At 55.5% G+C, this 25,863-nt stretch overlaps 1 protein-coding gene, 2 long non-coding RNA genes and 1 other non-coding gene across 6 annotated transcripts; 2 read left to right on the top strand and 2 right to left on the bottom strand.

Moving 5' to 3' along the window:
• Positions 1 to 3,435: 3,435 nt before the first annotated feature.
• On the bottom strand, positions 3,436 to 14,903 carry LOC104691600 (ras-related GTP-binding protein A). 3 transcript variants are annotated; one of them, XM_039572191.1, is made up of 10 exons: positions 14,698 to 14,898; positions 14,218 to 14,251; positions 12,202 to 12,301; positions 11,150 to 11,216; positions 10,072 to 10,294; positions 9,352 to 9,447; positions 8,474 to 8,596; positions 6,039 to 6,130; positions 5,100 to 5,215; positions 3,436 to 3,910 (listed from the first exon to the last, which is right to left on the bottom strand). In XM_039572191.1, the coding sequence occupies exons 2-10, from the start codon at positions 14,242 to 14,244 to the stop codon at positions 3,813 to 3,815; spliced, it is 942 nt and encodes a 313-aa protein (XP_039428125.1). In that variant the 5' UTR covers positions 14,245 to 14,251; positions 14,698 to 14,898; the 3' UTR covers positions 3,436 to 3,812. The 3 variants fall into 3 exon arrangements, with proteins under 3 accessions (XP_039428125.1, XP_019143710.2, XP_039428127.1); XM_019288165.3 differs by lacking the exons at positions 14,218 to 14,251; positions 14,698 to 14,898 and adding an exon at positions 13,750 to 13,865; XM_039572193.1 differs by lacking the exons at positions 3,436 to 3,910; positions 5,100 to 5,215; positions 6,039 to 6,130 and adding an exon at positions 7,369 to 7,673 and having other exon boundaries at positions 14,698 to 14,903.
• A 412-nt stretch (positions 14,904 to 15,315) lies between these two features.
• Positions 15,316 to 15,387, top strand: TRNAE-UUC. The gene has a single exon. It is a non-coding gene; the product is annotated as a tRNA-Glu (tRNA).
• A 1,892-nt stretch (positions 15,388 to 17,279) lies between these two features.
• On the bottom strand, positions 17,280 to 18,650 carry LOC104691599. Its single transcript, XR_752219.4, has 2 exons — positions 18,303 to 18,650; positions 17,280 to 18,180 (listed from the first exon to the last, which is right to left on the bottom strand). It is a non-coding gene; the product is annotated as an uncharacterized LOC104691599 (long non-coding RNA).
• Positions 18,651 to 22,165: 3,515 nt separating this feature from the next.
• On the top strand, positions 22,166 to 25,407 carry LOC120412047. The gene is made up of 2 exons (XR_005604722.1): positions 22,166 to 22,705; positions 23,104 to 25,407. It is a non-coding gene; the product is annotated as an uncharacterized LOC120412047 (long non-coding RNA).
• Positions 25,408 to 25,863: the final 456 nt, after the last annotated feature.

Raw genomic sequence — 25,863 nt, 5'->3', positions numbered from 1 at the left:
GCCGCCGCCGCTGCCCCCGGGGCGGTGCCGGGTGGGGCGGGGTGGGGCCCCCACGGGCGGGGAGGGGCCGCGTGGGGCGGAGCTCCCCTCCCCCACCCTCTTTTTTTTGGGGTGGGGGTGCCCCGCCCTTTGAGGTGACATCATCGGCAGCCAATGCGCGGCTCCCCTCGCATCCGGCGTTGCCATGGGAACGCGCAGGATTGGGGGGAGGGGAGGTGAACCCCAACTTGTTCCCACCACCCCCCCACGGAGGGCACCCAAAATCGGGGTGGGGGGTGCTGGCTGGAGGGCTCAGACCTGGGGAACTCGTGGCAGTGATGGGGGGAGCAGAGACCCCCCCCCCGTTTGGGGTCCTGTGTCCCCCTGCTCCCATGAGGGGGGGGGGGAGAATCCCCCTGCACCCCCATCCACAGGGACTTGGAGCATCCCCAAATCCGAGCACCCACGGGTGTCCTGGGGGGCACTGCCTGAACCCCCCACCCAGTCTCTGCCTCCCGAGCCCCCCACCACACAGGTAAGGCCCCCAAATACGTGGGGTGCCCCCTTTGTACCCCCAGTGGGGTCCCCTGGGGTGTCGGGGTCCTGGCAGGGTTGGGGGAGCCCCTCCAAGGGGCTGCAGCCACCGGGGGGTCTGGGGGTCCCCTGGTCCCTTCCTGGGGGGCCTGGGGGGTCTCAGGGAGCCCCTGGCTGGGGTGGAGCTGCCAGTGGGAATCCACCGCCCTGCTCACCCCCCGCTCTCTGGACCCCACTGGTTTTCCAGCTTCTTGTCCCAAGGAGACCTGGCTGCTCCCAGCACTGTGTCCCCAACCTTGAGGTCTCCCCAGGTCCTCACCCTGCTCTGAGTTTGCCAGGGGCAGGCCCAGGCTGGGTTAATCACCCCATAACCCCCCAAAATGCAGGACACCCTCCCCCCCAGCCCTGACCCAGCTCATCCCCAGGGATGGGATATCCTGGGGGTGGGGACTCACAACCAGGTGTCCCCTACTCACGATGTCCCTGCCAGGGGTGACTCAAGCCGGTCACGGCCACCAAGGTGGTGACCTTGGCTGAGGAGGAGAAGCTGCAGCTGCTCCAGGCACACACAGAGCTCACCCAGGGGTGAGGAGGGCACCCCCTTGACCCCCTACTTCTGCCAAGCCACCATGCCTCAACCAGGACCAAACTGACCCTTTTTTGGCAAAAACCCCTTCCCCTCCTCAGGAAACACCCCGGGAGGCAGCAGGATGAGCTCAGGTAGGGACCAACCTCCCCTGGGGAGCTTTTGGGGGATGAGTGGCCCCCGCACCCAAAGGGGCCCCCACCCCAATGTCACCGAGCTGAAGGACCAGCTGCAGGCCCCAGTGACCTCCCCAAAAACACAGAAGAAAAGGGGGAGTGGGGCAGGGGGTCCCCCAAGGTCCCCTCTCCACTCTCCCTGGCAGCTGCTCATCCCCCAGGATGGATTTGGGCAGGAGGGGTTGGACCCTGGGCAGGGAATGGTGCGGATGCTCCTCATGAGGTGCCCACAACTCAGCGGTGACAGTTCAGGGTGACTTTGGAGAATCCATGACCCCCTGGATGCATTGGAGGAGCTGGTTCCAGCTGGAGAGCAGCGTGTGGTCACCACAGCCCTGGGTCCACCCCCCCCAGCAGCTCCTGGGGACAATTCTGTGCCACTAAGGAGGGAAAACAAGTGGGAGCATCCCCAGGGAGACCCTACAGAGCTCATCCTGGGGGAAACAGCCTGGAGCTGACCCCAGCGGAGCCATCCATGCTCCAACACAAGAAAGAAATGGTCAAAAAACCTGGAATTAGCTCCAAGACGACCCCAGGGAGCACAGCCTGCCCCAGGGAACTCATCCCAGACCCCACAGCAGCTCCGAGGGGAAAGGAACAGGGCCAAGGGGGGATTTATTCAGGATCTCAGTGACACATGGCATCGAGTTTCTCCTCATTCCAAGGTCAAGTGCTGAAGGAAAAGGCCAGATCACAGCCACCTCGTCCAGGTTTGGGATGATGTTTGTGTGAGAAACATCTGGAGCAGACATCAATTTATTTTTTGTTTTCTGATGGCAAGAACTGCCAGAGAAAGTGGGGAGAGTCTTCCAGAAGGTGGAATGAGGGTGCTGAGCCTGATCTCCCAAACCTCCCTGCTTGGAATGGAAGGAGCCAGTGCAGTCACCAACCCCAGGCTCCCAAAAATGCCTGGGATGTGCTTTGGGAAGGGAGAAAGGACACAGCACAGTGCTATGGGAGCAGGCAGGGCAGGTGGCCTGACACAGCCCCCGTGTTTGTCACAGGCTGTCACTCAATGAGCACCTTGGCCACAGCAAAAGGACAAGGCTGATTCCCGAAGAGCCCCCAAATCCGTGCACTTCGGGAAAAGGGATTTGAAGCAGGAGAACGGCAGAACTTCACCCCAACCCCCCCACCGGGTCACTGCCCTGGGAGGCTCCGGCCAGGCCAGGATTTGGCTCCTGGCAGCTCCACCCCGCTCGTCCCTCCCAGCCCCTCGTCACCTGCCCCCCACCCCACGTTCCCTTTTGACATCATCCCACTTCCACTGCAGTTTGATCCCTAAGGAAACCCACTGGCACCTCAGCGTCACCATGGCAATGAGGCAGCATTCCCACTGTCCTTCCTCCCCGCACCTCCGGCGGGAACAGCTCCCAGCAGAAGGGGGCCTCAATCTCCTGGAATTGCGACCAGGAGCCCTCTCCTGCTCTCCTGAAGCCTTTCCCTGTGGGAGGGGATATTCCAAAGGCTTCAACAGCCGGATCACCCTCTTGCTCCGAGGGCAGGGTTGAGTGTGGGAAGCTGTGACATTCCCAGCAGGGTCTGCCCTGATCCCAGCCTGATCCCAACCATGGGGCAGCTCCACGGGGGAACCGAGGTTGTGTCGGGGCTCGTTCCACGATTCCCACTCCAGGTATTCCACACCTGCATCCCAGCGAGCACAAACTCCGCCACGTGCCCAGCCCATTCACAGCTCTCCAGAGCTCCTCTCCCACGGGGATGATTCCCATTGGAACTCCCCCAGGCCGAGGCACGGCAGCTGCCGGGTGGGCGGTGCGAGACGCGGGTGTTGAATTCCAGGAGGATGGAGCAGGGCTGGGAGCTTTTGTGCAGAGCCCCCTGGTTCTCCAGCCCTTTTAGCTTCCCGTTCTCACTCCCTGGACTCGCCCCGGTGGATTTCTCCCCTCCCAGTGGGTGTGTGGGCAGGGATACACAGAAGAGCCAGGCACGGAGCACCACACCCTTTTTTACAGAGTAACTTGATGCAGCAAGAGAGAAAAAAGGGAGGGAGATGCTGCCAAGCGATTCCCAGTGAAACTCTGGAATGGCTTTCAGCCAAATCCCCCAAAAAAACACGAAGGGAGCCATGCAGCTCCTACAGCTCTGCTTCCCAAAGCTGCCCCGGGATCTGGGAGAAAGCAAACCCACTTTGCAAAGCTCTTGGATCTGAAATCCCTGGTAGCAAAAATTTATTTCCATGACCGAAGACGAGGAGAAATTTATAAACTTATTCTAGCAACCATCCAAGGAAACAGTAAATATCCCATCACCCGGCAGCCACACATCCACGAGGGCTCTGCCACAGCCCTGCAGGGCACACATCACCTGTCCTGCCTCCTTCCCGACCCCTCCCGTGCCAGGGAATTCCGGGAAGTGGATCCAGCCGACCTCCAGCTCTAGTGTCCAATGTGATGAGGAGAAAAAACAAGCAGCACACTCATTTCAAAGCCCAACAAAGACACGGACAGTGTTAGATTCTCCTAAAAAGAAGTAGTCCCGATCCGTTCTTTCTCCCCCCAAAGCCCCAGTGCCTGGGATCAGCGCATGAGCAGGCTGTGCTTTGGTCCATCCACCCTCTCCAGCTTCTCAAAGTGTTTCCTGGCGTTCCGGATGTTGATCAGAGTGGCCGCGGAAGCTGCGACGGAAAAGGGACAGGGGAGATAAAAAGAAGTTAAAACGGGTGAGGATCACCACGTCCTCAGGGCTGCCTGTCTGCAAGGCCTGGGTGTGCCCTGCTGCTCCCCAGCCAGGCAAAATCCAGAGTGGGAGGGGCTGGCCAAAATTTAGTGGGGGAAGGTCTCGGAAAAATTTAATGGGGGATGGTCTGGGCAAGGTTTAATGTGAAATGCTCTGGGTAAAATTTAATGAGGGAAGACCTGGGCAAAATTTGATCTGGGATGGCCTGGGCAAAATTTAATGTAGGAAGGTCTGGGTAAAATTTGACCTGGGATAGTCTGGGCAAGATTTAATGTGGGATGGTCAGGGCTGTTGGCTGATCCCAGGAAAAAAGGAAAAGCCTCTCCCAGGGAGAACTGCTCATCCCACAGCTGCTCCCCAGCCCAGCAATGCCTCACTACCAGGGATCCCACACTGTCCCAAATTCCCTAAGTGAGGAGGGCAGAGCAACCACAGCAGCAGGCCCGAGGAGTCCTGGGCAGTGCCCCTGGAGCCCCTCAGCTCCCAGCAGGAATTCCGAGAGCTGCGTAAACAGGGAACTGCTCCCAGGGGCTGCGGGCTGGCACTGCTGCAGCTCCTCCTTGGGATAAATAGATGCTGCTAAAATTAGAGCCTGTCCACTAGAGACAGCCCAGGCAGCCAGAGCAACACCCAGACATGAGCCAGCCCTGCTTCCTCCCCAAAAATCACCGGGGCTGCCAGCTCCCAACTGCCCAAAATAGGTTTTAAGGCATGACCTGCTCAGCCAGGTCTGCTTTGGTGGTTTCCTGGGACAGCAGCAGCAGCTCAGCTGTGCCACCACCTCTGCAGGGTCCTGCTCACCTCAATCCCTCTCTCTTCATTACAATCAGTTCTGTAATTAACAACTCAATTTCCAACAGTTTAAACTGGACTAATTTCACCTTTTTAAAGGTTTTTCTTGGGTTTTTTTTGTCCCAAACTGGTTTCTCTTGGCTCTGACATGACCACCATCACATGACCTCCCCACCCTGCTCGCACTCAATCCCTCTCTCTTAATTAAAATCACTTCTGAAATTAACAACTCATTTCCCAACGGTTTAAACTGGACTAATTTCACCTTTTTTTTGATTTTTTTCTTTGTGGGTTTTTGGGATTGGTTTTGGCCCAAACAGGTTTCTCTGACTTACGTATGGAGGGGTCTGACATGACCACCATCACATATGTGTTGGATGTGAAGATGTCAATGAAAGCAGCAAAGTTGGAGTTCCTGACCTCCATGCTCTGGAAAGAAGCTGCCAGCTTACTGAAAAACAAGGAAATCAAAGGGAAAAAAACCAGTGAATGAAGAGCTTTTGTGCCCACATGGCCAAAATATCCCTGATCCGAGCTGCTGGGAACATGGAGGAGCTGGAATTCCCACTTGGCAAGGTGTGGTTACAGCAGGGCTTTGGCTGGGCTTGGTTTTAGAGACAAAATTCCTCAGTTTTGGGCCAAATGAGAACAATATCAGCTGATTTGTGCATTGCATGAAGGAAATTCCAGACACAACCCCACTGTCCAGGCCTGCTCCCCATGGATACCAGGGCTCAGCCATTCCCAGCTGGACACTCTGGATGAGCAGCAGAAATAAGCGTAAAATGGGAATATCTGGAAACATCTGGACATCTCTAAACCACCCAGAAACTTCTCCATCCTCTCCAGCTCCACACAGCCCTAGTGTTAACCTGACTGTGGAGCCTGGGGGCTGTGCAAAGCCAAGCTTCCCACTTTTCCACTGGAAATAGGGATAACAGTGTCTGCAAACCCCGTCCTCCCCAGCCAGCCCTCAGGGACAGGGCTGGAGCAGAGCTCTCCAGCTGACATTCCCAGGTTCCAAGATCAGTTCAGCCCTAGAATTCTTCTGCCTTGATCCAGGAGAAGGAGGGCTGGAATAAAACAGCACCAAAGCTCTCCCACCATCAGCAAAGGGGGAAGTTAATGAAAGAATTAACATTTAATGACTTGTGTTGCAGCAATTCCACCCTGGCATTCCAGCTGCTGAAGAGTCAAACTGGGATTCTCTGGAGAGCCCTCTGGAAAAAGCTGGGCTAGCCCTGATCTCCCCAGCGCTGATGAGAGCAGCTCACCTGCAGCTCAGCTTGAACTGTTTGATGATGTTGCTGATCTTCTCAAACCTGTGCACGTCCCGCTGCTCCTTGCACTGATAGTGGGAAATCACCTGCAGAAGGGGCACAGCCAGTCAGGGATCCCAGCACAGCCTTCCCAACAGCAGTTCTGGGAATGGCTGGGCACCAGGGCAGGGATTCCCTTTTTCGGCTGATTGGATCTTGGGAAGTGTTTACAGCAGTTCTTGCGGGGCTCTCGTGGAGAAAGGAGACTCAGTGACAGGATCAGCACACAAAGATCTGCCAGGTGACACCACTGTCCCCCTGAGGGCTGAGAGCTCCACCTCAGCAGCCATTTAATCTTGATCCAAAAATAGGTGGATACAGGGAAAAAAGGCATCCATCACCTCAGGAATGGGCCAAGTGCTGGGACAGCTTTTCCCTCCTAAGGTGCTGCTGGGACATTGCCCATCCTGCACAGGCAGTGATCCCAAAGCCAAATCAAGCTGATCCTCCCTAAGAAAAGCAGCTCAAAGGCAGCTAGGTCCTTAGGAATTCCCTCTCCACGACTCCAGTCAGAGCAGAGGGAGCTCAGAGCAGTTCTCTCCTCTCCCTCCCCCCGAGATCCAGCAGCCAGGAGCGGCCCTGAGTGCCTGGATGCCAACACCCAGAGAATCTGAAGGTTTTTAGGAATCCTTGAGAACATCTCCAGAAACATTTCCACCGTGCTGGTGGCCCCAGCCCTTCCCTCCTCAGCCATGTCCAGTGAGAGCTGCGTTTCCTGCACCAACAGCTCTATCCCCACTGCAAACCTAACAGGAATCTCTTAAAAACCTCAGGCCAGCTGCTTTGAACTCTTCAGAATCCCAAAATCAGCTCCCACTGGATGTGTCCGGAGCCCTGGCACAGGGATGTGAAGCTCTGCTCTACCCAGGGAGTCACATCTAACAGGTTTTTTAGGTTTCTTTTTCCCTTAACCACCTTAAACCCATCACTTTTAAACTTGCCCAATTATTCCCACAAGCACAGCTTTAGCCACATCCAAGGCTTGCAATTCCCAGTGTTCGATTTCCTTCCTGAACTTCCCAGATGAGGTTTTTTCACTACAATTTCAACATAATTTTGGAATGAGGTTTTCAGAGGAACATTTCCCAAAGAGAGTCACACAGGGAGATTTCCCTTCAAGAGAAGAGAATCCTGGGAATGTTTAAATATATGAAAAAAAGGGAGGAGTTTTTGAAGGAGTCACCACTGCACTTAAATTAAGCACAGAATTTTTGTAGCAACAGAATTTTTGTAGCAAAGATCATCCTTTTTCAGTTAAAAATGTCCTTGTAACAATCACACTGTCACACACCCAAAGGTGGAACTGTTTATTATCTCCAGAAGGTCAAAAAGCAGAACTTGCCAGGCATGGCAAGTGTTTGTTTCTGATAGTTGAAGGAGGAAGAAAAGTCGTGGCTCCTTTCCCAAATTCCCTCCATCATTTCCAAATCACCAGCAAGGAAAACACTCAGAAAAATTCAAATATTTCCTTCAGCTCAGCAGGAGTTTGGTGCCAAGTGTGAAGAGCCCAGCCCAGAAATCAGGAATATGGACAAGCACCAGGGGTGGTTTTATCCAGCACCTTTGCAGAGGGATTGGGAGCACAATACCCTGGAAAAGCATCACAATCCCATGGCTGATCCTCTATCCCTGCTCTGGATTTGCAGAACATCAAAAATCCAAAGAAATCAGGTGCAGCTCAAATGTCCCAGCAGGAGGAAGTGGAGAGGTTTGGTTTTGAAGCTACAAAAGGTTCCTGCCCTGCACAGAGAGGGATTCTCGGAGCAGTCCCACCACAATGGGGACATGAAACACAACCAGAGCCTGGAGGAGGAAACCCCAACCAAACCTCAGCTCAGCTGCTGCAGGGGGGGATTTTGGGATGGTCCCATGAGCCACGGGGTCCCAGCAGCTGCTTTCAGTGTCCCAAGGGCTGGATCAGGGCATTCTGCACCTCCCAACTTCCGTGGAATCCCACAGTGGGTTGGGGTGGAAGGACCTCAAAGCTCACCCAGGTCCAACCCTGACACCTCTCACTGTGCCAGGCTGCTCCCAGCCCCAATGTCCAGCCTGGCCTTGGGCACTGCCAGGGATCCAGGGGCAGCCCCAGCTGCTCTGGGCACCCTGTGCCAGGGCCTGCCCACCCTCCCAGGGAACAATTCCTTCCCAATCTCCCATCCAGCCCTGCCCTCTGGCACTGGGAAGCCATTCCCTGGGTCCTGGCCCTCCATGCCTTGTCCCCAGTCCCTCTGCAGCTCTCCTGGAGCCCCTTTAGGCCCTGCCAGGGGCTCTGAGCTCTCCCTGGAACCTTCCCTTCTCCAGGTGAACATTCCCAGCTCTCCCAGCCTGGCTCCAGAGTAGAGGGGAGGGAAAGGGAGGCTCCATCCAGGGAATCCATCCCAGGAACTCACCAGGAACGTGGCTCTCTCAAACAGCAGCACCTCGTCTGCCTCGATGATCTGAGCAAAGTTCCTCAGGTTCATCTCGAGCTGCTGCACGTTGGGGATCAGCTGATAGACAATGCTGGACCAGGCCTGCACGTGGAGACACAGAAAGGTCCCATTGACTCTTCCCTCCTCAGCCCCTCCTGATAAACATGCTCCCAAAGGGATTTTTGGCACTTCTGGCTGGCGACAGCCTGGGCAAGGCTGAGAAGCTTCTCCCCCCTCTGTGCCCAGGTCCCAGAGGGAGCCCAGAGCTGAGGAGACTCTTCCCTGCCTCAGGTTCTGCTCCACCAGGCAGAGAAACCCCAGTGCTGCTGAACAGGCTTAAATCATCCCTGGTTTTAGTTGGGAATGCTTCTGTCTCCTCCCGCTCAAGTTTCCAGAGAGTTTTAATCCTGAGCAAGGTCAGGGCGCAGATGGACACTTGGCAGCTCATCCCTGATCCAAACAAAGTTCCACCTTATCCCAACAGGCCAGGAACAAGCCCAGCAGGGACTGGGAGTGCTGGGATCAACATCTGCCCTCACCCAGACTCGGAGTTTCCAAGCTCAGCCTCCCCTCCCTGCCCAGCTGCTGCCCCAGGCGTGGAGCAGTGCTCAAGCTCATCCTTCCTGAGAGCCAGGGGATATTTGGGATGCCTGTCTGCCAAGTTCCTGATAGCTACCACACACTCCTGACTTTTTTATATTAATTGATTAAACCCAGGATTAATTTGGGTTTAATTTACACCCTCCAGAAGCAGCTGAACGTGGCCAATCACTGACAGACCAGCAGCAGCTACAGGGATCCTCCTCCTGCTCCTGTTCCAAGTGGGAAGGCAGGTCTGGAGAGGAAGCTGCACCAACCTTGTAGAGTGTCTCATCCCAGATGGAAGTTCTAAAACAAACGCATTCCAAGGGCCGGGAAAGGCGCTTCAAGTCTTCCTCACGCTCCTTAAAAATCTGGGAAACAAAGAGAGTTTGGGGTTGAGTGTAAATATTCCTGCCTGTGCTGTGGTTGTAGGAACTCAGCATTTTCCCACCTCCCTGTGACCTTTCAAAAGGCACCAAACACCTCTGAAAGGTTGATCCCCAGCTCTCCCAGGATGTTCAAGGGCTTAAGAGGATTTCTGGGAAGGCAGAGCAGGATCAATCCACAGAAACCATCTCCTGATTAACTGGGGAAGTGTCACCTCTTGGATTTCGGGGGTGTTTTAGCACAAAGCCTGGGCTGGACTGAAAGAAGCAGCTGAGCTGAAAACAACTGTCACTGTCACCCCCATCCAAACTGTGAGCAGGGGGCTGAAGGAGCTGGATTCCCTCCAGTTCTGCTCCCTCCCGGAGCCAAGGTGTGCTGGGAGCTCTGGAAGCAGGCAGGGAAGGCTTTTTTTATCCCTAAAAACCATCACTGCTGTTCTCCACTAGATTCTGGGATGCCACACTTTAAAAAAAGGCAGGAGAAGCTCTGAAAACATCTGAGAAAGCTTTCGAGGAACAGCCCTGAGGGGCTGCCTTTGAAGCGTGACCCACATGGCACAGGGGATGCTCCGTGTGGGAGCATTTCCATGGCAACTCCCAGCTCCTCACCAGATCCCGCTGGTCCTCCTGCACCAAGTCCATCTTGTGCACCAGGCAGAAGATCTTGGCATCGGGGGAGTTCTGGAGAATGGCCTCCAGGCAGGACTGGTAGTAGTGCATGTCCTTCTCCAGCTCCCTGCTCTCCACGTCGAACACGTAGATCAGCACCTCCACGTTGCGGAAGATGTTGTCCCTCTGGCTGGTGAAGTAGTTCTCCATGAAGGTGTCCTGGCTGAGGGAGCAGGGCAGGAAAACAGGGAGACTCCCGTTAGAGCCCGTGAGGTTTTTTCACTACAGTTTAGACACAATTTCAGGATGAGGTTTTCAGAGGAACATTTCCCAAAGAGAGTCCCACCGGGAGATTTCCCTTCAAGAGAAGAGAGTCCTGGGAATGTTTAACGAGATGAAAAAAAAAAAGGGAGGAGTTTTTGAAGGAGTCACCATTGCACTTAAATCGAGCACAGAATTTTTGTAGCAAAGATCATCCTTAGAGCAGCTCTTGCCTGGCACGCTGGGTTTGTGGGAAACTCCTCCTGCCGGGAAGGCAAGGCTGGGATTTGGAGCTGCACTCAGGAGGCCAGGCTGGAGCTGCATCCCCTGAGCATTCCCAAGGAAAGCTGGATGCTCCTGGAAAGCATCAGCCCCCCCATGAAGCTGAAGCTTCCCTCATGTCCTGCTGCTCCTGGCCCCAGGCTGGCTTTAGGAGCTGTTTGTGAAACCCCACAGCAACAGGTGAAATGTGACCTAAAGCATCAGCTCAGCCTTAAATCCCAGGATTTAAAGCTCCTTTAACTCTGCCTGAATACGGCTGAGATGATCCAGAGGCCATGGAGCTGAGGAGGGGACAGCATTCCTTGAAAAAAGTTGCTTCCAGGAGCCATGGGATCAACGTCCAGCGTGGCCTCTCTGCACAAATCCCACCTGGATGGAGCTGGAGATGAGCAATTCCAGCACCTCAGGACAGCAGGAGAAGGGGCTTTCCCTGGCACACCTCATCCCTGGGGGAGGAGAATCCACTCTGTTCCATCCCTGATTCCCCACAGCCTCCCCCAGAGGTTGGAAAAGGACAGGAATCATCAGTACCTACCCTCCGCAGTCCCACAGGTTCAGCACCAGGTTTCCCAGGAATCTGACATGGGAATGTTCCACATCAACTGCAAAGAGACAGCAGGAGTTCACAGACTGCACCACACACCTGGGGCAGAGCTCGGGCAGCCAAAAATCATGGAAATCAGCAGAAAATCATGGAATGGTTCGGGCTGGAAGGGATTAAAGCCTTCATTCCAGCCCAGACATGGGCAAGGACACTTTCCACTATTCCAGGGTGCTCCAAGCCCTGTCCAGCCTGGCCTTGGATGGGCAATTCCTCACAAAGCAGCCCCAGTTTGTAAATCCCACCAAAACAGCATTTCCCAGAGGAATTCAGAGCCCATTGCTCTCCTTGGGAAGCACAATTTCCCTTCAAGCACACATTCCCTGATCCCAGGGATATTGAGGGATGACTCTGCAGGGCTTTAAGCCCTCCTTAACAAAAAAAACCAGGAACACAGGGAATGCAAACTTCAGGAGGAGACCAAATTTATGGCAAAGAGGAAATGTACACCAATCCCTGACACTAAATCCTCACAGACCCTTCCCAGCGAGAAGCACCAGATCCCAACAACTCCTCCCCCTCTTCCAGAGGAATCCCTTCTTGCTCTTTCCCAACAAAGGCTTTGGAAAGGGAAAAAGGAAAGGCTCTCATTAAGCCCAGTGCATCATCCTGCCAAAACCACGGGGGCACTGCAGGATCCCTGTGCTGGAGACCCCTGGATACAGCAGGAGTGTTCCACCAGCACAGAGGAGGCTGACAGATTTAGCTGCACCAAAGGCTGCTCCCTGATCCCCCCCAAAAAAAGGAGTTAAGGATAAAAGTTGAATAATAAAGCAGCAAAGTCCATCCCAGTGCTGCCTTTCCCTTCTCTCCACTTCCTGCCTGTCCCTGGCTGATCCCGGGAGTGAAGCTCCCACTGAGGTGTGGCAGCTGGGAGGACCTGCAGGGCCACACCCGACCCAGGGATCGCTGCAGGGAACAGCCCCGCCCCTCTAATGAGAGGGTTGGAGCCCTGGGATCTGGGAATTCAGCCGGGAATTCCTTACTCGTGGCTCCCAGGCGCCGCGTGTCCCGGGCGATGTAGTTGGCAAAGATAATGGATCTCATGCTGGTCTTCCCAGACCCACTTTTACCCATCAGCAGCACCTGCAGAGAGGGAAAGAAGGAAAAATGAGCTCTCACAGAGCACCGAGTCCTTCCCAGCTCCCTCGAGCTGACATCTGACTGCCAAAGCTACTAAGCACAGGACTGGCACATTCCAGCTGGGAATGCACCAGGAGAGAGGCAAAGAGGAGCAGGTGGGAAGCAGGAGACACGTCCCAACCCTGCTGTCCATGGTCACTGGGCCGTGGTCATCCCAACCCCTGCTGTCCATGGTCACTGGGCCGTGGTCATCCCAACCCCTGCTGTCCATGGTCAGATTGAACACTCTTCCCAAAAAACATGGACAGGACTTGGGAAGATCAGGAGCGGCCTCCCCATTCCCAGCTGCTCCCACCTGATGGCTCTGGTGGCACAAAGGGCTTTAAGGATGAGCAGTGGCTTTGTCTCAACCCTTGCAGACCAGAAACAACCCCTCACCCCCTGGTTTTCCACCCCAAACACTCTCTCCTCACCACAGGGTGGTTTGGGTTGGGAGGGACCTTAAAGCTCTAATCCTGCTCTTCCCACAACTTGCTTGGTTTTCTTTTCCCCAAATGCCAGGGACATTTCCAGTTCCAGGTGCCAGAAGACCAGAAGGAAAGGGAAAAGCAGATGAGACAGCCCAGGTCAGGGTCCCCAGAGCAGGGGAGACTCTTCATGGCTCCAGTGACTCCTCCCCAGAGGAGACACTTGGCTCCATGGTGTCCCATCCCTGCAGACCTCAGGGGAAAGGAGAGGCAGCCAAAACAGAGAGGGAATGCTGGGGGTTGGGATGAGGGGAGACAGTCACACCAGAGACAGTCACACCAGGCAAGGCTTTACATTGTGATCTAAAAATAAAAATTAAACAAAACAAACCCATCAGTGGCAGCCAGCACAGCCTTGCTCACAAAACCCAGCTGTTAAACAAGTCCCAGCTACAAAGCCAAATCCAGCTTTCGGCAGCAGCCAAAATGAGTCTCCCATCCAGGAGGGATTTCAGGAGAACAGGCCAGTGAGCGCCTGCCCAGCCTCCCACCCTCACCCTGTGACAGCAGAGAGGAGCTGCCACAGCCTCGGGACAACACCAAGGCAGAATTCCCCGATCCTGCTTGCTCAGGTCATTCCTGCAGCAGCTCCGGGCTGGGAGCGCCCTGGCCAGAGGGAAGCTGCCCACAGGTTCCAGGGTTTGGCAACAAAATCCTGTTCCTGGCTGTTTCACATCCAGGCAGGCAGGAGAGGCCACCCCAGAAGGTGCCGTGCCCTGTCCTGTCCTGTCCCCTGAGCTGATCCCAGAGAACAGCCAAGCTCTTATTTCACAGCACCAGCACAAAATCCCAGGCAGAAACTCGATCCCACTCCAAGGCACGGCCCAAACCAGCCCCAATTCCCACAGTTTGGGCTGCAGAGGCCCTGCAGAGGGGTGAGACAGCAGCACCGAGGGCCAGGCAGGGAACCCAATCCCACCTCACCATGGAAGGGCAGCCAGATATTCCTTTAAAAGCTCTGGATACGCTCCTGCTGGGATACACCCACCCCTGCGATTCCCAGAGCTGCTGCTGTGTTAAATGTCATCCTCCCGGGAGCCCTGAGCGAATGCGGGGCTCCTGGGACACCTCGGGAGGGTGGCCCAGGGACAGGGACGGGCTTGGAGCAGATCCTCCTCCCTGAGCAGGGCATTTGCAGAGCGTTTCGCAGAGGGTTTTGCAACAGCCCCGGCAGCGCCCGGGGAACAGCAACTGCCGGGGAAGGCTCTGCACGAACCCAGCCCACGCCCAGGCCAGGATCAAACCCGGTTTTAACGCCGGGCACTTTCAGCAGAGGATGCAGCGCTGCCTCCGAGAGGCACCGGAGCCCCAGCCCGAGGGACGAATACAACAAACGGCGTTCATGGATGGGGATGGGGAAGGAAAGCACAGGATCCTCCTTCCCGTCCTTACCTTTTTCTTCATGGCTGTGCTTGGCATCACACACCTGCCGAGAGAAACCCACCTTGGATCGCTGCTTTCCTCCCAATCCCAATCCCAATCCCGCCCCCGGCACTGGGGAAGCTCTGACACAGCCCCAGCTCCCCTCCCCCTGCTCCGGGCCATGGGGAACTCCCGCTGCGGCCGGGAAACCTCCGGCGTTCCCGAAATCACCCGGCCCGGGCGGGATCGCTGCGGCCGTGCCGGGAGTCCCCGCGCAGCCCCTTCCCCCGGGATGGCCCCGCAGCCCCCTTTCCTCTGGATTCCCCGCAGCCCCTTCTCCCGGGATGTCCTTCCGTTCTCCCGGGATTCCCCGGTATGGCCCCTTTCCCCGGTATGGCCCCGAAACCCTTTTCCCGGGACGCTCCGCAGCCCCTTCCCCGCGATCCCCCCGGGATGCTCCGCAGCCGCCCCCGGCCCCCGCGCCCCCCGGGCCGGGCCGCGCCCCGGTACCTCCGGCGGCGATGGGCGGCTCGGGGCCGGCTGGGGGGCGATGCCGGTGGGACCCCCGGTACGTCCGGCGGCCTGGGGGACGCTGCCGGTGCGACCCCGGTGGCTCGGGGAGGCTCGGGGGGGTGATGCCGATGTGAGCCCCGGCAGGCCGGGCGGCTCGGGACGGTCGGGGGGCGCTGCCGGCGCGGCTCGGGGGCGGGTGGCGGTGCCCCGGCCTGGCGGGGCAGGGGGGCGGCGGCGCGGGCCTGTCCCGGGCCTGTGGCGGTGCCCCCGTCCCGCCCCCCGCGCTCACGGGACCCAGCGCTCCGCCGCCGGTCACGTGAGCGCGCGCGCCCCGCCCGCCGCGCGCGCCCGCGCGCGTCCCCCGCCGTCACGTGATGCGGGCGCGGGGCGGCTGAAGCCCCCGGCCGCCATCTTGGATGAGGGCACGGCCTTTCTGGCAGGGCGGGGGCGTTTATGGCCGGGGTCCCGGTGAGTCCCGGGTATTCCCGGTGGCTCCCGGTGTTTCCCCGTGGCTCCCGCGGGGCGGCGGAGCGAGGCCCGACGGAGCCACCGCAGGGATCAGCGGGGCGGGGCGGCAGCATTTTGAGGTGCGCGGGCAGTATTGCTTTCAGCGCCTCCCATATGGTCTAGCGGTTAGGATTCCTGGTTTTCACCCAGGCGGCCCGGGTTCGACTCCCGGTATGGGAAGCTTCCCTTTTTCCTCCCGGATAGGTTCCCCGCCTTCATTTCTAGTTTTTCCGCACATTCTCCCTCAGAACTCCTCAGGGCCCTGTTTTTTTTGCATCTCTGTGGTACAATTTCTCGGCGCCAGGAGCCTCCTGAAGCTGTAGGAAGCACTTTGCCACTGCAAACGCAGCCTCCCACCTGTTTGAACGCTCAAGTACATTGGAGCACAGAGCCCCCAGCTAATTACCATGCTGTTAATTGGCTTCTTCTCTAAGGCAAGCAAGAAAATTCATGCTTGTGTCCCACGGTGTGTTTTAAACCGCCCTGACTTGCTCAAGGCAAATTGGATTGTGCTGCAACTCCAGCAGCAAAAATCTGAAGATACGTACATAGAATCCATATATAAGATACAGATTTATACACGTGTGGAGCTCATTGCTGAAGGGATTCCTGGGAGCTCTCCCAAACCTGTGGGACTCTGAGATCTGCTGGGGTTTCCTGGTGCCAGATATCCTGGGAGCTCCTCGGAGCCAGAGCCACCAGCTCGGGTGTCCCCTCCCAGAGCCATCCATCGCCTCCTGTGTCCCCTTAGAGCCATCACCTCTGGGTCCCTCCAGAGCTTTGTCACCCTGGGTGTCCCCCCTGAGTCCCATCACCGCTCTCAGAGCTTTGTCACCTCACGTGTCCCCCCTCAGAGTCTTGTCACCCCCTTCCAGAGCTCGGGCACCTCACGTATCCCCTCCATCCCTTGGCATCCGGCACGTTTCAGCTCCAAGGGAATTCCAGCCTGGCAGACCTTGAGCTATTTAATGGGTGGGAATGGCAGTGCTTGTCCCACAGGATTCCAGGTTTTCAAGCTTTTTTTCCCCTCATTCCTTAAGGATTTTAAAGCCAACATGGACATAAAAATGGGTTTAGATTTCTCCTTTAAAAACTGGGAAAGATGTGGGGAAAACACCCAGCCCCCCTTCCTTTTTGTATTTGATTTTTACAAATGTTTTCTCTTTGTATCTCAAACATCAGCATTCCTCGTCAGAGCCTGAACCCCAAACTGCAGACTTTTGTCTGACTCTGGGTATGTTCATTTTATATTCATGCAAAACACATCCCAGGAGCAGCTGTGACAGTGACTTTGTGTCCCCTAAAACTGTGCCAAGGTCCATGAGAATTTGGAGCCATTTCACCTCTTTGTTCCTCTTGCTGAACTCTCAGATATCCCAATTAAACAGAAAAAAAATGCAAAGTCTAATTAGCTGTGAAGGGGAAAGAGAATAAAATGGTTTTTTCTCTCCCACCCCCCTTCCTTCTGGACCTCTCCTCTATTTTTAAAGCAGATTTTGGAAGAAAATGGTACAAAGTCAGAATATTCTGATAAAATTCATCTAATTCCCTGATGTTCTTGTAGGAGAGCAACTTGTCTCCAGTTTTGGAACTCAGTTTATAACTGAGCTGCACAATGACAACATTCAGTTGCTGCCAGCAGCTGCTCTGAGCTGTCCTTGTTCAGCAAGAGCCCTCTGCTCACAGATCCTCTACACTCAAGTTGTTCAATTTTGAAGTTTTATTTGGCCAAATTTTCACTTAACAACCCAAAAGCTGTAAAAAGTGCAGCTCGGGGGCTGTGCAGAGATAACCCCACACTCCAGGAGTCAAATGCAACCCCTGAACGAGCACTGAGCACTCCAAACTCTTTGTTTTTATGACTGTGGCAGACCACAAAGAGCTGAGAGAGGTGGAGCTCCACGCTTCCCTTGACACACTGCCGTGGATTTGGGATTTAGGGCTGTTTGCACAGAGATAAAAAGATAAAGGCTTTCCCACCATCTTTAGCAGCAGCACAGGAAATCAGGCAGGAAGATTTGCTCACTCCCAAAAATATCCAGACTTTCCTAATTCAGCCCACAAGACAAAAATAGCTTCATCACCAGGTACTGTTTAATTGGCTTCAGTACTACAGCCACTGCACTGAAACAAATCAGTGACCCTACAGAATCATCACTGTCAAGGAGAAAAAGGCCCAAACTGAGCTGCCAACACTCAAAGACCAAACATTTTGTGTACAAAAAGCAGCCTGGGGTTTGCTGCTCTCTGATAAAAGTTGTACTCAGGGCTCAGCAGATGCCAAGACTGTTGGGATTCCCTAGGAATATGTGCATGTCTCAGAGCTGTGCAGGGAGCTCAGGCTGACAGAAACTCCTCTGCTGCTCCACAGTCTCTGTAATCCCCTTTGCAGCCGTTTCGTGTCTCGTCTGCGGTAATTCTAAATGAGCGAGCAGCGTGTGCAGGGAAAAAGGAGGAAACCAGGGAATGATCAGAGGTGTCTGCACAGGAGGGAGCCTTGTCAGGGGGATCCTCCAGCTGCACATGGAGATTCCCCTTCTATTCCCAGCTCTGCTCGGAAAGCCGGGCACGCCTTTGCTGTCCGTCTCCCCAGCTCTGCTCAGCCCTAACCATCCTTGTTTCCTACAACATTCCTGTCTTATCTCCCGCTTTGAAGGCTACAGAATCCTTTCGAAAAGCTGTCAGGATTCCACAGGACAAGCGGAGCTTGCACGCAGAGCTGCTATGGAGCTTGTCGAGCTCTGCACGCCAACCGGGAGTGTCTGGTTTAACCCTCAGCATGCATTCAGCACAATATTCACCCCGACTCAGGGGCAGGGCTGGAGATTCCTGCTCTCCATCCCGGCATGTGGGGGGAGTGTGACAGCAGCTGTCGGCCAGCAGCAGAACACGGCTCCAGCGATGCGGGGAAGCTCCTCCACGGATAAATCACAGCCTGGAGCAGCTCCTTCTCTTGACCACCTCCAACTCTTCCTTTGGAGAGGATGTGGGACAGAGTTTCTGCCCTTCTCCTGCTGCCTCCAGCTCCAGGACACGGACAGGATCGCAGCCGCCTCTCCCACATCCCTCAACCAGATCCAGCCGGGAACACTCACCCGGCACGAGCACAGCGCCAGCCTCTTCCACGGGGTGTCCCTCAACGGAGATTTTTCACCCACAACCGGAGACTCTTTCCTTTGACCCTCCTAAAGGCCACCAAAGACACCGCGTGGCCCCCGGGACCCCCCCGGCCCAAGTCCGGACCCCAAAAGCGCTCCCGGTTCCCGCGGCTCCTCTGCCCGGACCGAGGCCCCCTCACAGCCCCTGGGACGTCACCGCCGCGCCGCCGCCTGCCCTTGGTCGCTTCTGGCCCCGCGCCTGCGCACTGCGCGCCCGGAGCAGCGCTGCTCCCGCTGCTCCCGCCGCTCCCGGTGCTCCCCGTGCCCGCGGTGTTCCCGCTGCTCCCGCCGCTCCCGGTGCTCCCCGTGCCCGCGCTGTTCCCGCTGCTCCCGCCGCTCCCGGTGCTCCCCGTGCCCGCGCTGTTCCCGCTGCTCCCCGTGCCCGCGCTGTTCCCGCTGCTCCCGGTGTTCCCGCTGCTCCCGCTGCTCCCGGTGCCCGCGGTGTTCCCGCTGCTCCCGCCGCTCCCGGTGCTCCCCGTGCCCGCGCTGTTCCCGCTGCTCCCGCCGCTCCCGCTGCTCCCCGTGCCCGCGCTGTTCCCGCTGCTCCCGCCGCTCCCGGTGCTCCCCGTGCCCGCGGTGTTCCCGCTGCTCCCGCCGCTCCCGGTGCTCCCCGTGCCCGCGGTGTTCCCGCTGCTCCCGCCGCTCCCGGTGCTCCCCGTGCCCGCGGTGTTCCCGCCGCTCCCGGTGCTCCCCGTGTCCGTGGTGTTCCCGCTGCTCCCGGTGCTCCCCGTGCCCGCGGTGTTCCCGCTGCTCCCGCTGCTCCCCGTGCCCGCGTTGTTCCCGCTGCTCCCGCCGCTTCCGCTCGGGCTGCGCAGCCCCTCCGTGTCTGAGGCGGCGCGGCAGCTCCTGCAGAGCTTCTTCCTTCTGCTGCCCGCGCTCATTCCCGGCTTGGAAAAATCCCTTCCCGGAGCCAGCGACCTCCTCCCCGGCCTGATCCCTGCTGCTTTTCCCGGAGACAGGAACGGAAATTGTCCATTTTTGCCGTTCACTGCTGGTTCACTGGTTTTTAGTGAAAAAACCCCTTTTTCAGTGAGTCCCCAGGTGCTGCAGCGCTGGTGGTGTCCAATCCCACAGCCCAGAGCAGAGCAGTGGGACAGAGCTGAGGCAGGAACGCCCCGGAACATCCCAGGGCTGATTTAGTCTGGATTTTTTCCTCCTTCTGGAGGAGTTTCTGGGGGTATCAAGGGTCCCCTAAACTGCCTCCCTGCTCCATTATTTGATCCAGTTCATTTGGGATCACTCAGAAAATCCTGTTCCCCTCATGTCACCTGGCACCATTTGTTATCCTTGGTTCATCTCTAGAGCAAACAGAAACTTCTAATTTAATTTAAATGAGATTCTATAGCGTTTAAGCATCAATTTTTACCACCTGCTCTTCCCTTTTCCTCTTCCTCACTTTTTTCTTTCCCTTTCCCTCTTTTTTCTTTCTCTTTTTATTTTCATTTTTCTTTCTTCTTTCTATTTTTCTTTCTGTCTCTTTTTCTGTTTTTATTTTTGGGTTTAATTTTATTTTTATGTCTAATTTTTCCTTCCCTTTCCCTTTCTCTTTCCCACCTCTTTCTTTCCCTTCACATTCCCTTTCTCTTTCTCTTTTCCATCTCTTTCTTTCCCTGATTCCTGAATTTTTTTTGCCCCAGAATATTCATCCCAAGCCACGTGCACACGCTGCAGATGTGAAGTGTATTTTTACTGCCAGCAAGCACTTGGGAATAAAAAAACCTCAGCCCCAAAGCTTGATGTCTAAACAGCAACACAGAAGTTCTAAACCAGCTGTCGAGAGAAACAAAACACAGCAAAAACAAAGCAGAAAGGGAGCAAAAACTTGTCACGCTGGCCGTGTTTCCGAGCGTGACAGGTTCTGCTGTGCTGGGAATGCAGCACCAAACACAAAAATCCTACTGCAGCTCCTGGATCCCACAGCAGGAAGGACATGGAGATTCCCAGTGGGAATCAGGAATGCAGCACTCGGCTGTGCTGCCATCACTCCCTCAGGAATAGCCAGGTTTAGCTCGTTCTGTCTGCCCAGAGAGGGGGGATTTGCTCCTGGATCCCCTGGAATGTTCCAGGCCAGGCTGGACACTGGGGCTGGGAGCAGCCCGGGACAGTGGGAGGTGTCCCTGCCCGTGGCAGCGCTGGCACTGGATGAGCTTTAAGGTCCTTCCAAGCCCAAATCGTTCTGTGAGTCTTAGAGCCCTGAAATTCTCATGACAGAGGTGGAACTGCAAGAGCTTAAGGTCCCTTCCCAAAAAACCCCATCGCACGGCTCTGCAGCTTCTGGAGCCCTGGGTCCATGGAAATGCAGTTTCAGAGGAGCTCCGAGGAAATGGTGTTTTGGGGAGAGCAGAGTGGCTGGAACAGAGGAACAGGAACAGTCTCCTCGAGCAAGCCCTTGTATCTCAGGGAGCGGGATCGGCTCGCTCCTAACGCACCTGGTGACTCCCAGAGCGGGGGATGGAAACGCAGCCCTGGTCCGAAAGAAACCCTGCCCGGGAAGGCGGGCTGGGATTGGGAGCTGGCTGCGGGAGCTCGCTGTTAAAGGCGATCTTTTGGCTGTAAAGGTGCGCCTTTGGCTCTGTGCGAAGCACCCGGCCGTAGCGCCCTTTGTGCTGCTGTCTCCTGATTTCATTAAACTTTTATTAAACGGTCCCTTTTCTTCAACTTTCCTTCAAATTCTACAGAGCGAAGCTCGTTTTGGCAGCTGCGCGTGCGCGGATCCTTGCGCGTGCGCAGATGGCTGCGGGTGCGCGGATCAGTGCGCATGCGCGGGCGGGGACGCATCACAAATAGTCCCGCCAGGCGGATCACTCCGCGTGGGGACTCATCACCGCTGATCCCTCCGCGGGCAGGATCACAACACAAATAGTCCCTCCCGGCGGATCACTCCGCGGGCAGGATCGCATCACAAATAGTCCCTCCTGGCGGATCACTCCGCCTGCGCATGCGCATTCCCGCTGACCCCTCCGCGCGCAGGATCGCATCACAAATAGTCCCTCTGGCGGATCCCTCCGCGGGCGGGCGCCATTACCGCTAATACAAGGATTTGTAAATTCAAAAGAACTCGTTAACACAGAAGAAAGCAAGTACGCTTCATGCTGGGTGGGAAACAGAGTCTGAGGGGATAAGAATTTTAAAGTTGTCCGAGACCCAAGGAAAGGAGCAAAGGGAAAGCAAGAAAGAGAAGGGCTGGGAGCCCCTGGAAGCATCGCCCCCTCCATTCCCGCCTGCCTCGCCCCAAGCCCAGGCTCCTGTGGCGCCGCTCGCAGCTGCAGCGCCGCTCCCGGAGCCCGAGGTCCCGCCTGTGCCGGCTCTCAGGCACCGCCCGCGGCTCCACCGCTTGTCCCAGCGGCGGCGGCTCCGCCGGCTCCGCCGGTAGCCCCGCTGTTCCCGCCGCCCCCTCCAGCCCCTGCGGCTCCAGCGGTAGTGCAGCCCGCCGCTTTCGGTGTCCCTGTGCCCGGCCCTAGCCCGGCTCTCCGCTCCACACCAGCCCAGCCCGCCGCTTTCGGTGTCCCTGTGCCCGTCCCCAGCCCGGCTCTCCGCTCCACACCAACCCAGCCCACCGCTTTCGGTGTCCCTGTGCCCGTCCCCAGCCCGGCTCTCCGCTCCACACCAGCCCAGCCCGCCGCTTTCGGTGTCCCTGTGCCCGTCCCCAGCCCGACTCTCCGCTCCACACCAGCCCAGCCCAGCCCAGCCCAGCCCAGCCCAGCCCGCCGCTTTCGGTGTCCCTGTGCCCATCCCTAACCCGGCTCTCCGCTCCACACCAGCCCAGCCCGCCACTTTTGGGGCCCGCCCCGGCCCCAGTCCCGGCTCCGGCCCCGCTCCCGATGTCCGCGGCCGTTCCAGCAGCCCCTGCCCCCGCTGCGTTCTCTGCCGCGGCTCCATTGAACCCGGCTTCGGCCCCGCGGGCCGCGCTGGGCCCGCCGGCAGCTCGGCCTCCTGGCGCCGTGGCTGCTGCGGACCCGTGCAGAGGCTCCACGCCAGCCTCTGGTACCGGCCCCAAGAGCTGGTGCCCTTGGCGGTGCCGGCAGCAGCCTCCGCTTTTGCTCCCCCGCTCCTGGAGGAATCGGCCTCCGAGAGGATTCCCACCTCCTAACCCCCCTCCCTCCCTCGCCTGCACCGTTCCCCTGGCAGCGACCGCTGCTGCTGCTCCTCTGAAACGAGAAGCAAAACGCCGAAGTTCCATCTCGAGGAACGAGCCCTTGCAGAAGGAAATAATATCTGGAGACGGTTCTTCCAGATGTGTCCAAGGAAAAAGAATGTCAGGGTAGGCTTTAGTTGATGGGGGGACTATGCACACTGGAAGATTTCGCACACAAGAAGGGAAACACAGCTACTGATTCAAGGTACGCTTTTGGAGGGGTGCACGCCTTTGGGAAAATCTGGGAAGAAGGGGGATTGCTCGGTTCAGAGGGAAAGGGGCTCATGCATGGGAGACTTGTTTTGGAGGTTTTAGAGGCATTGGGATTGCCTGAAGAGAGAGCTGTGGTACATATGGGGGGACAGCAGGGGGATGGCCTCAGAGATGGGAGGAGGGAGTGTGGCAGATCAGGGGGGCTGAGGATGCTGCAGAGAATGGGATAAAAAGGGTTGTGTTAATTTTGACCTCGAAGAGCGAAAAATTGGAGACTCCAAAATTCAGTGAAACAGAGGAAAAAGAATGAAGTAAGAATTCATCCCATTACTGGACATGCTGGCTGGGTTAAATGTAAATGTCTAGACTGATAAAATATTGCTATTGTAGTTCACAGAAACGACACTTTCCCTGTAAGAGATAGAAGGTCAGTAATGGAACTTTTACATGGTGGGTCCCCGAGAAACCATCTCTGTATTGGACTCAGGAAAAAACAAAGGAAAAGAATTGTAAGTACAGTAATAAGGTCAAACTCTTTCAATGCAATGATACAAACAAAAATCCTTATTTTGGGATCCCAGACATTTCAGAATTTTGGGAAAATATAAACCAACAAAAATTTCATTACTGGAAGGCACCAGATGGCCTATTTTGGATATGTGGGAAAAGGGCATAGGCAAAGCTCCCCTCTTGGTGGAAAGGGAGTTGTACCCTGGGAATCATACACCCAGGATTCTTTCTTTTACCCGAGCCAGATGGAGATCAACTAGGAATACCAGTGTCTGAGGATCTGAAAAGGAATAAAAGAGAATTGATTGGAGGATCTCAAAAATGGAGAGATGAGGGAGTGCCCGCTGAGCGCGTAATTGAAACCTATGGGCCAGCCACCTGGGCACAAGATGGGAGTTGGGGTATGGAACCCCAATTTACATGCTGAATCGCATTATAAGACTCCAAGCAGTTGTAGAAATAATAACGAACCAAACTGGTCAGGCATTGGAATTACTAGCTAGCCAACAAAGCCAAACAAGAGCTGCAGTGTATCAGAATAGGTTGGCTTTAGACCATCTATTGGCTGAAGAAGGAGGAGTTTGTAGAAAATTTAATACATCAGATTGTTGTTTGAAGATAGATGACCATGGGGATGCCATCCTAGATCTAGCCAAAAATATCAGAAAAATAGCCCACGTACCGGTCCAAAAGTGGGAATCCGCACTAAAACTTAGCTGGTGGGATAATGTATTGGGAATAGAATGGTGGAAGAAGCTAGGCTTCTTCCTTTTATGTGCCACTGCAGCCTTGATATTTCTCCCTTGCCTGATCCCCTGTTTTATTCGATTAATGTCTATTATGGTCCAAGGCATGCAAATAGTACCAATGCCTGTGGAACCAAAATTGGCTACATCTGGAACGGCACAAAAGATCGTGGTGTTAAAGAAGCAAAATGATATCAAAGACCCCTTTGAAGAAGAAAGATTAATTTTTGAAAAAAATGAGCAAATAATAAAGGCTAGAAAACAACAAGGGATACTGCTCAAGCCAAATGATCTGTAAAAAAAGGAGAAGGGAGGTATTGTTATGAATGTACTGTGGTATTGGCTTTTCACATGTTCCATCATTGTGAGGAATGGATTGTGATGTTGGTTTTTTCATGGTCCTTAATGTGAGAAAAGCTTTGCCTGGGTTCTGTAATGTAATGCTGTAGAAGGTCTGCAGTTTGGGTGCTCAGTTCGGGAAGGATGCGGGGGCTCTTCACATTCCTGGAAAATCTTGTCAGAAGAAAAGAACCCGAAACCAGACGGAATGGAGCCAAGGAAAAAGATAAGACTGATAAGATGATGCTCAGCAACTCCAAAGAATTAATGAATGATGTATGATGGTGATGAATAAAAATAAGCGATGTACTTTTAAAGCCGATCTTTTGGCTGTACAGGTGCGCCTTTGGCTCTGTGCGAAGCACCCGGCCGTAGCGCCCTTTGTGCTGCTGTCTCCTGATTTCCTGAAACTTTTATTAAACGGTCCCTTTTCTTCAACTTTCCTTCAAATTCTACAAAGTGAAGCTCGTTTTGGCAGCTGCGCGTGCGCGGATCCTTGCGCGTGCGCAGATGGCTGCGGGTGCGCGGATCAGTGCGCATGCGCGGGCGGGGACGCATCACCGCTGATCCCTCCGCGGGCAGGATCGCATCACAAATAGTCCCTCCTGGCGGATCCCTCCGCGGGGAACGCATCACCGCTGATCCTTCCGCGGGCAGGATCGCATCACAAATAGTCCCTCCTGGCGGATCACTCCGCCTGCGCATGCGCATCACCGCTGATCCCGCCGCGGGCGGGCCGCAGCAGCGCCGATCCCTCTGTTCTGAACGGGATTGTGATGTTGGCTTTTTGCACGTTCCATCATTGTTAGGAATGGATTGTGGTGTTGGTTTTTTCATGGTCCTTAATGGGAGAAAAGCTTTGCCTGGGTTCTGTAATGTAACGCTGTAGAATGTCTGTAGTTTGGGTGCTCAGTTTGGGAAGAATGGGGGGCGGGGTCTTCGCATTCCTGGAAATTCTTATCCGAAGAAAAGAACCCGAAACCAGAGGGGATGGAGCCAAGGAAAAAGATAAGACTGATAAGATGATACTCAGCAACTCCAAAGAATTAATGAATGATGCATCATGGTGATGAATAAAAATAAGCGATGTACTTTTAAAGCCGATCTTTTGGATGTACAGGTGCGCCTTTGGCTCTCTGTGAAGCACCCGGCCGTAGCGCCCTTTGTGCTGCTGTCTCCTGATTGTCCCTTTTCTTAAACTTTCCTTCAAATTTTACAAAGAGTGAACCTCGTTTTTCACATTGGGCACTGATGCCTTAGGTTTTAACTTTTATATTTTTCAAATCCTTGCACTGCCTGGTGTGTAACTCTGAAATTCCTTGGAGCCTGTTCACTTCTGCTCTCTCGTGCCAGGCAGACACAACAAAGCCTCTCCAGACCTGCTCTGCAAGGACACCCAGACCGTCCTAGGCCCAAAAAGTATAAACCAAAAGCCTCTAAAGGGGGGCAAGCTGAGGGGAATTACCTCATTAACTGAAGCTTTAATTGGAGAATGAACCCTGCTGTGCAAATGAACCCAACCTATAAAAGTGTGAAGAACTCGTGCCCTGCCGTC

The sequence above is a fragment of the Corvus cornix genome, chromosome 4A (genome assembly GCF_000738735.6).
Source record: "Corvus cornix cornix isolate S_Up_H32 chromosome 4A, ASM73873v5, whole genome shotgun sequence".
In the NCBI taxonomy this organism is placed as follows: Eukaryota; Metazoa; Chordata; class Aves; order Passeriformes; family Corvidae; genus Corvus; species Corvus cornix.
Note: the sequence above shows the minus strand (reverse complement) of the source record. Positions and strands in the feature narration are given on the sequence as shown.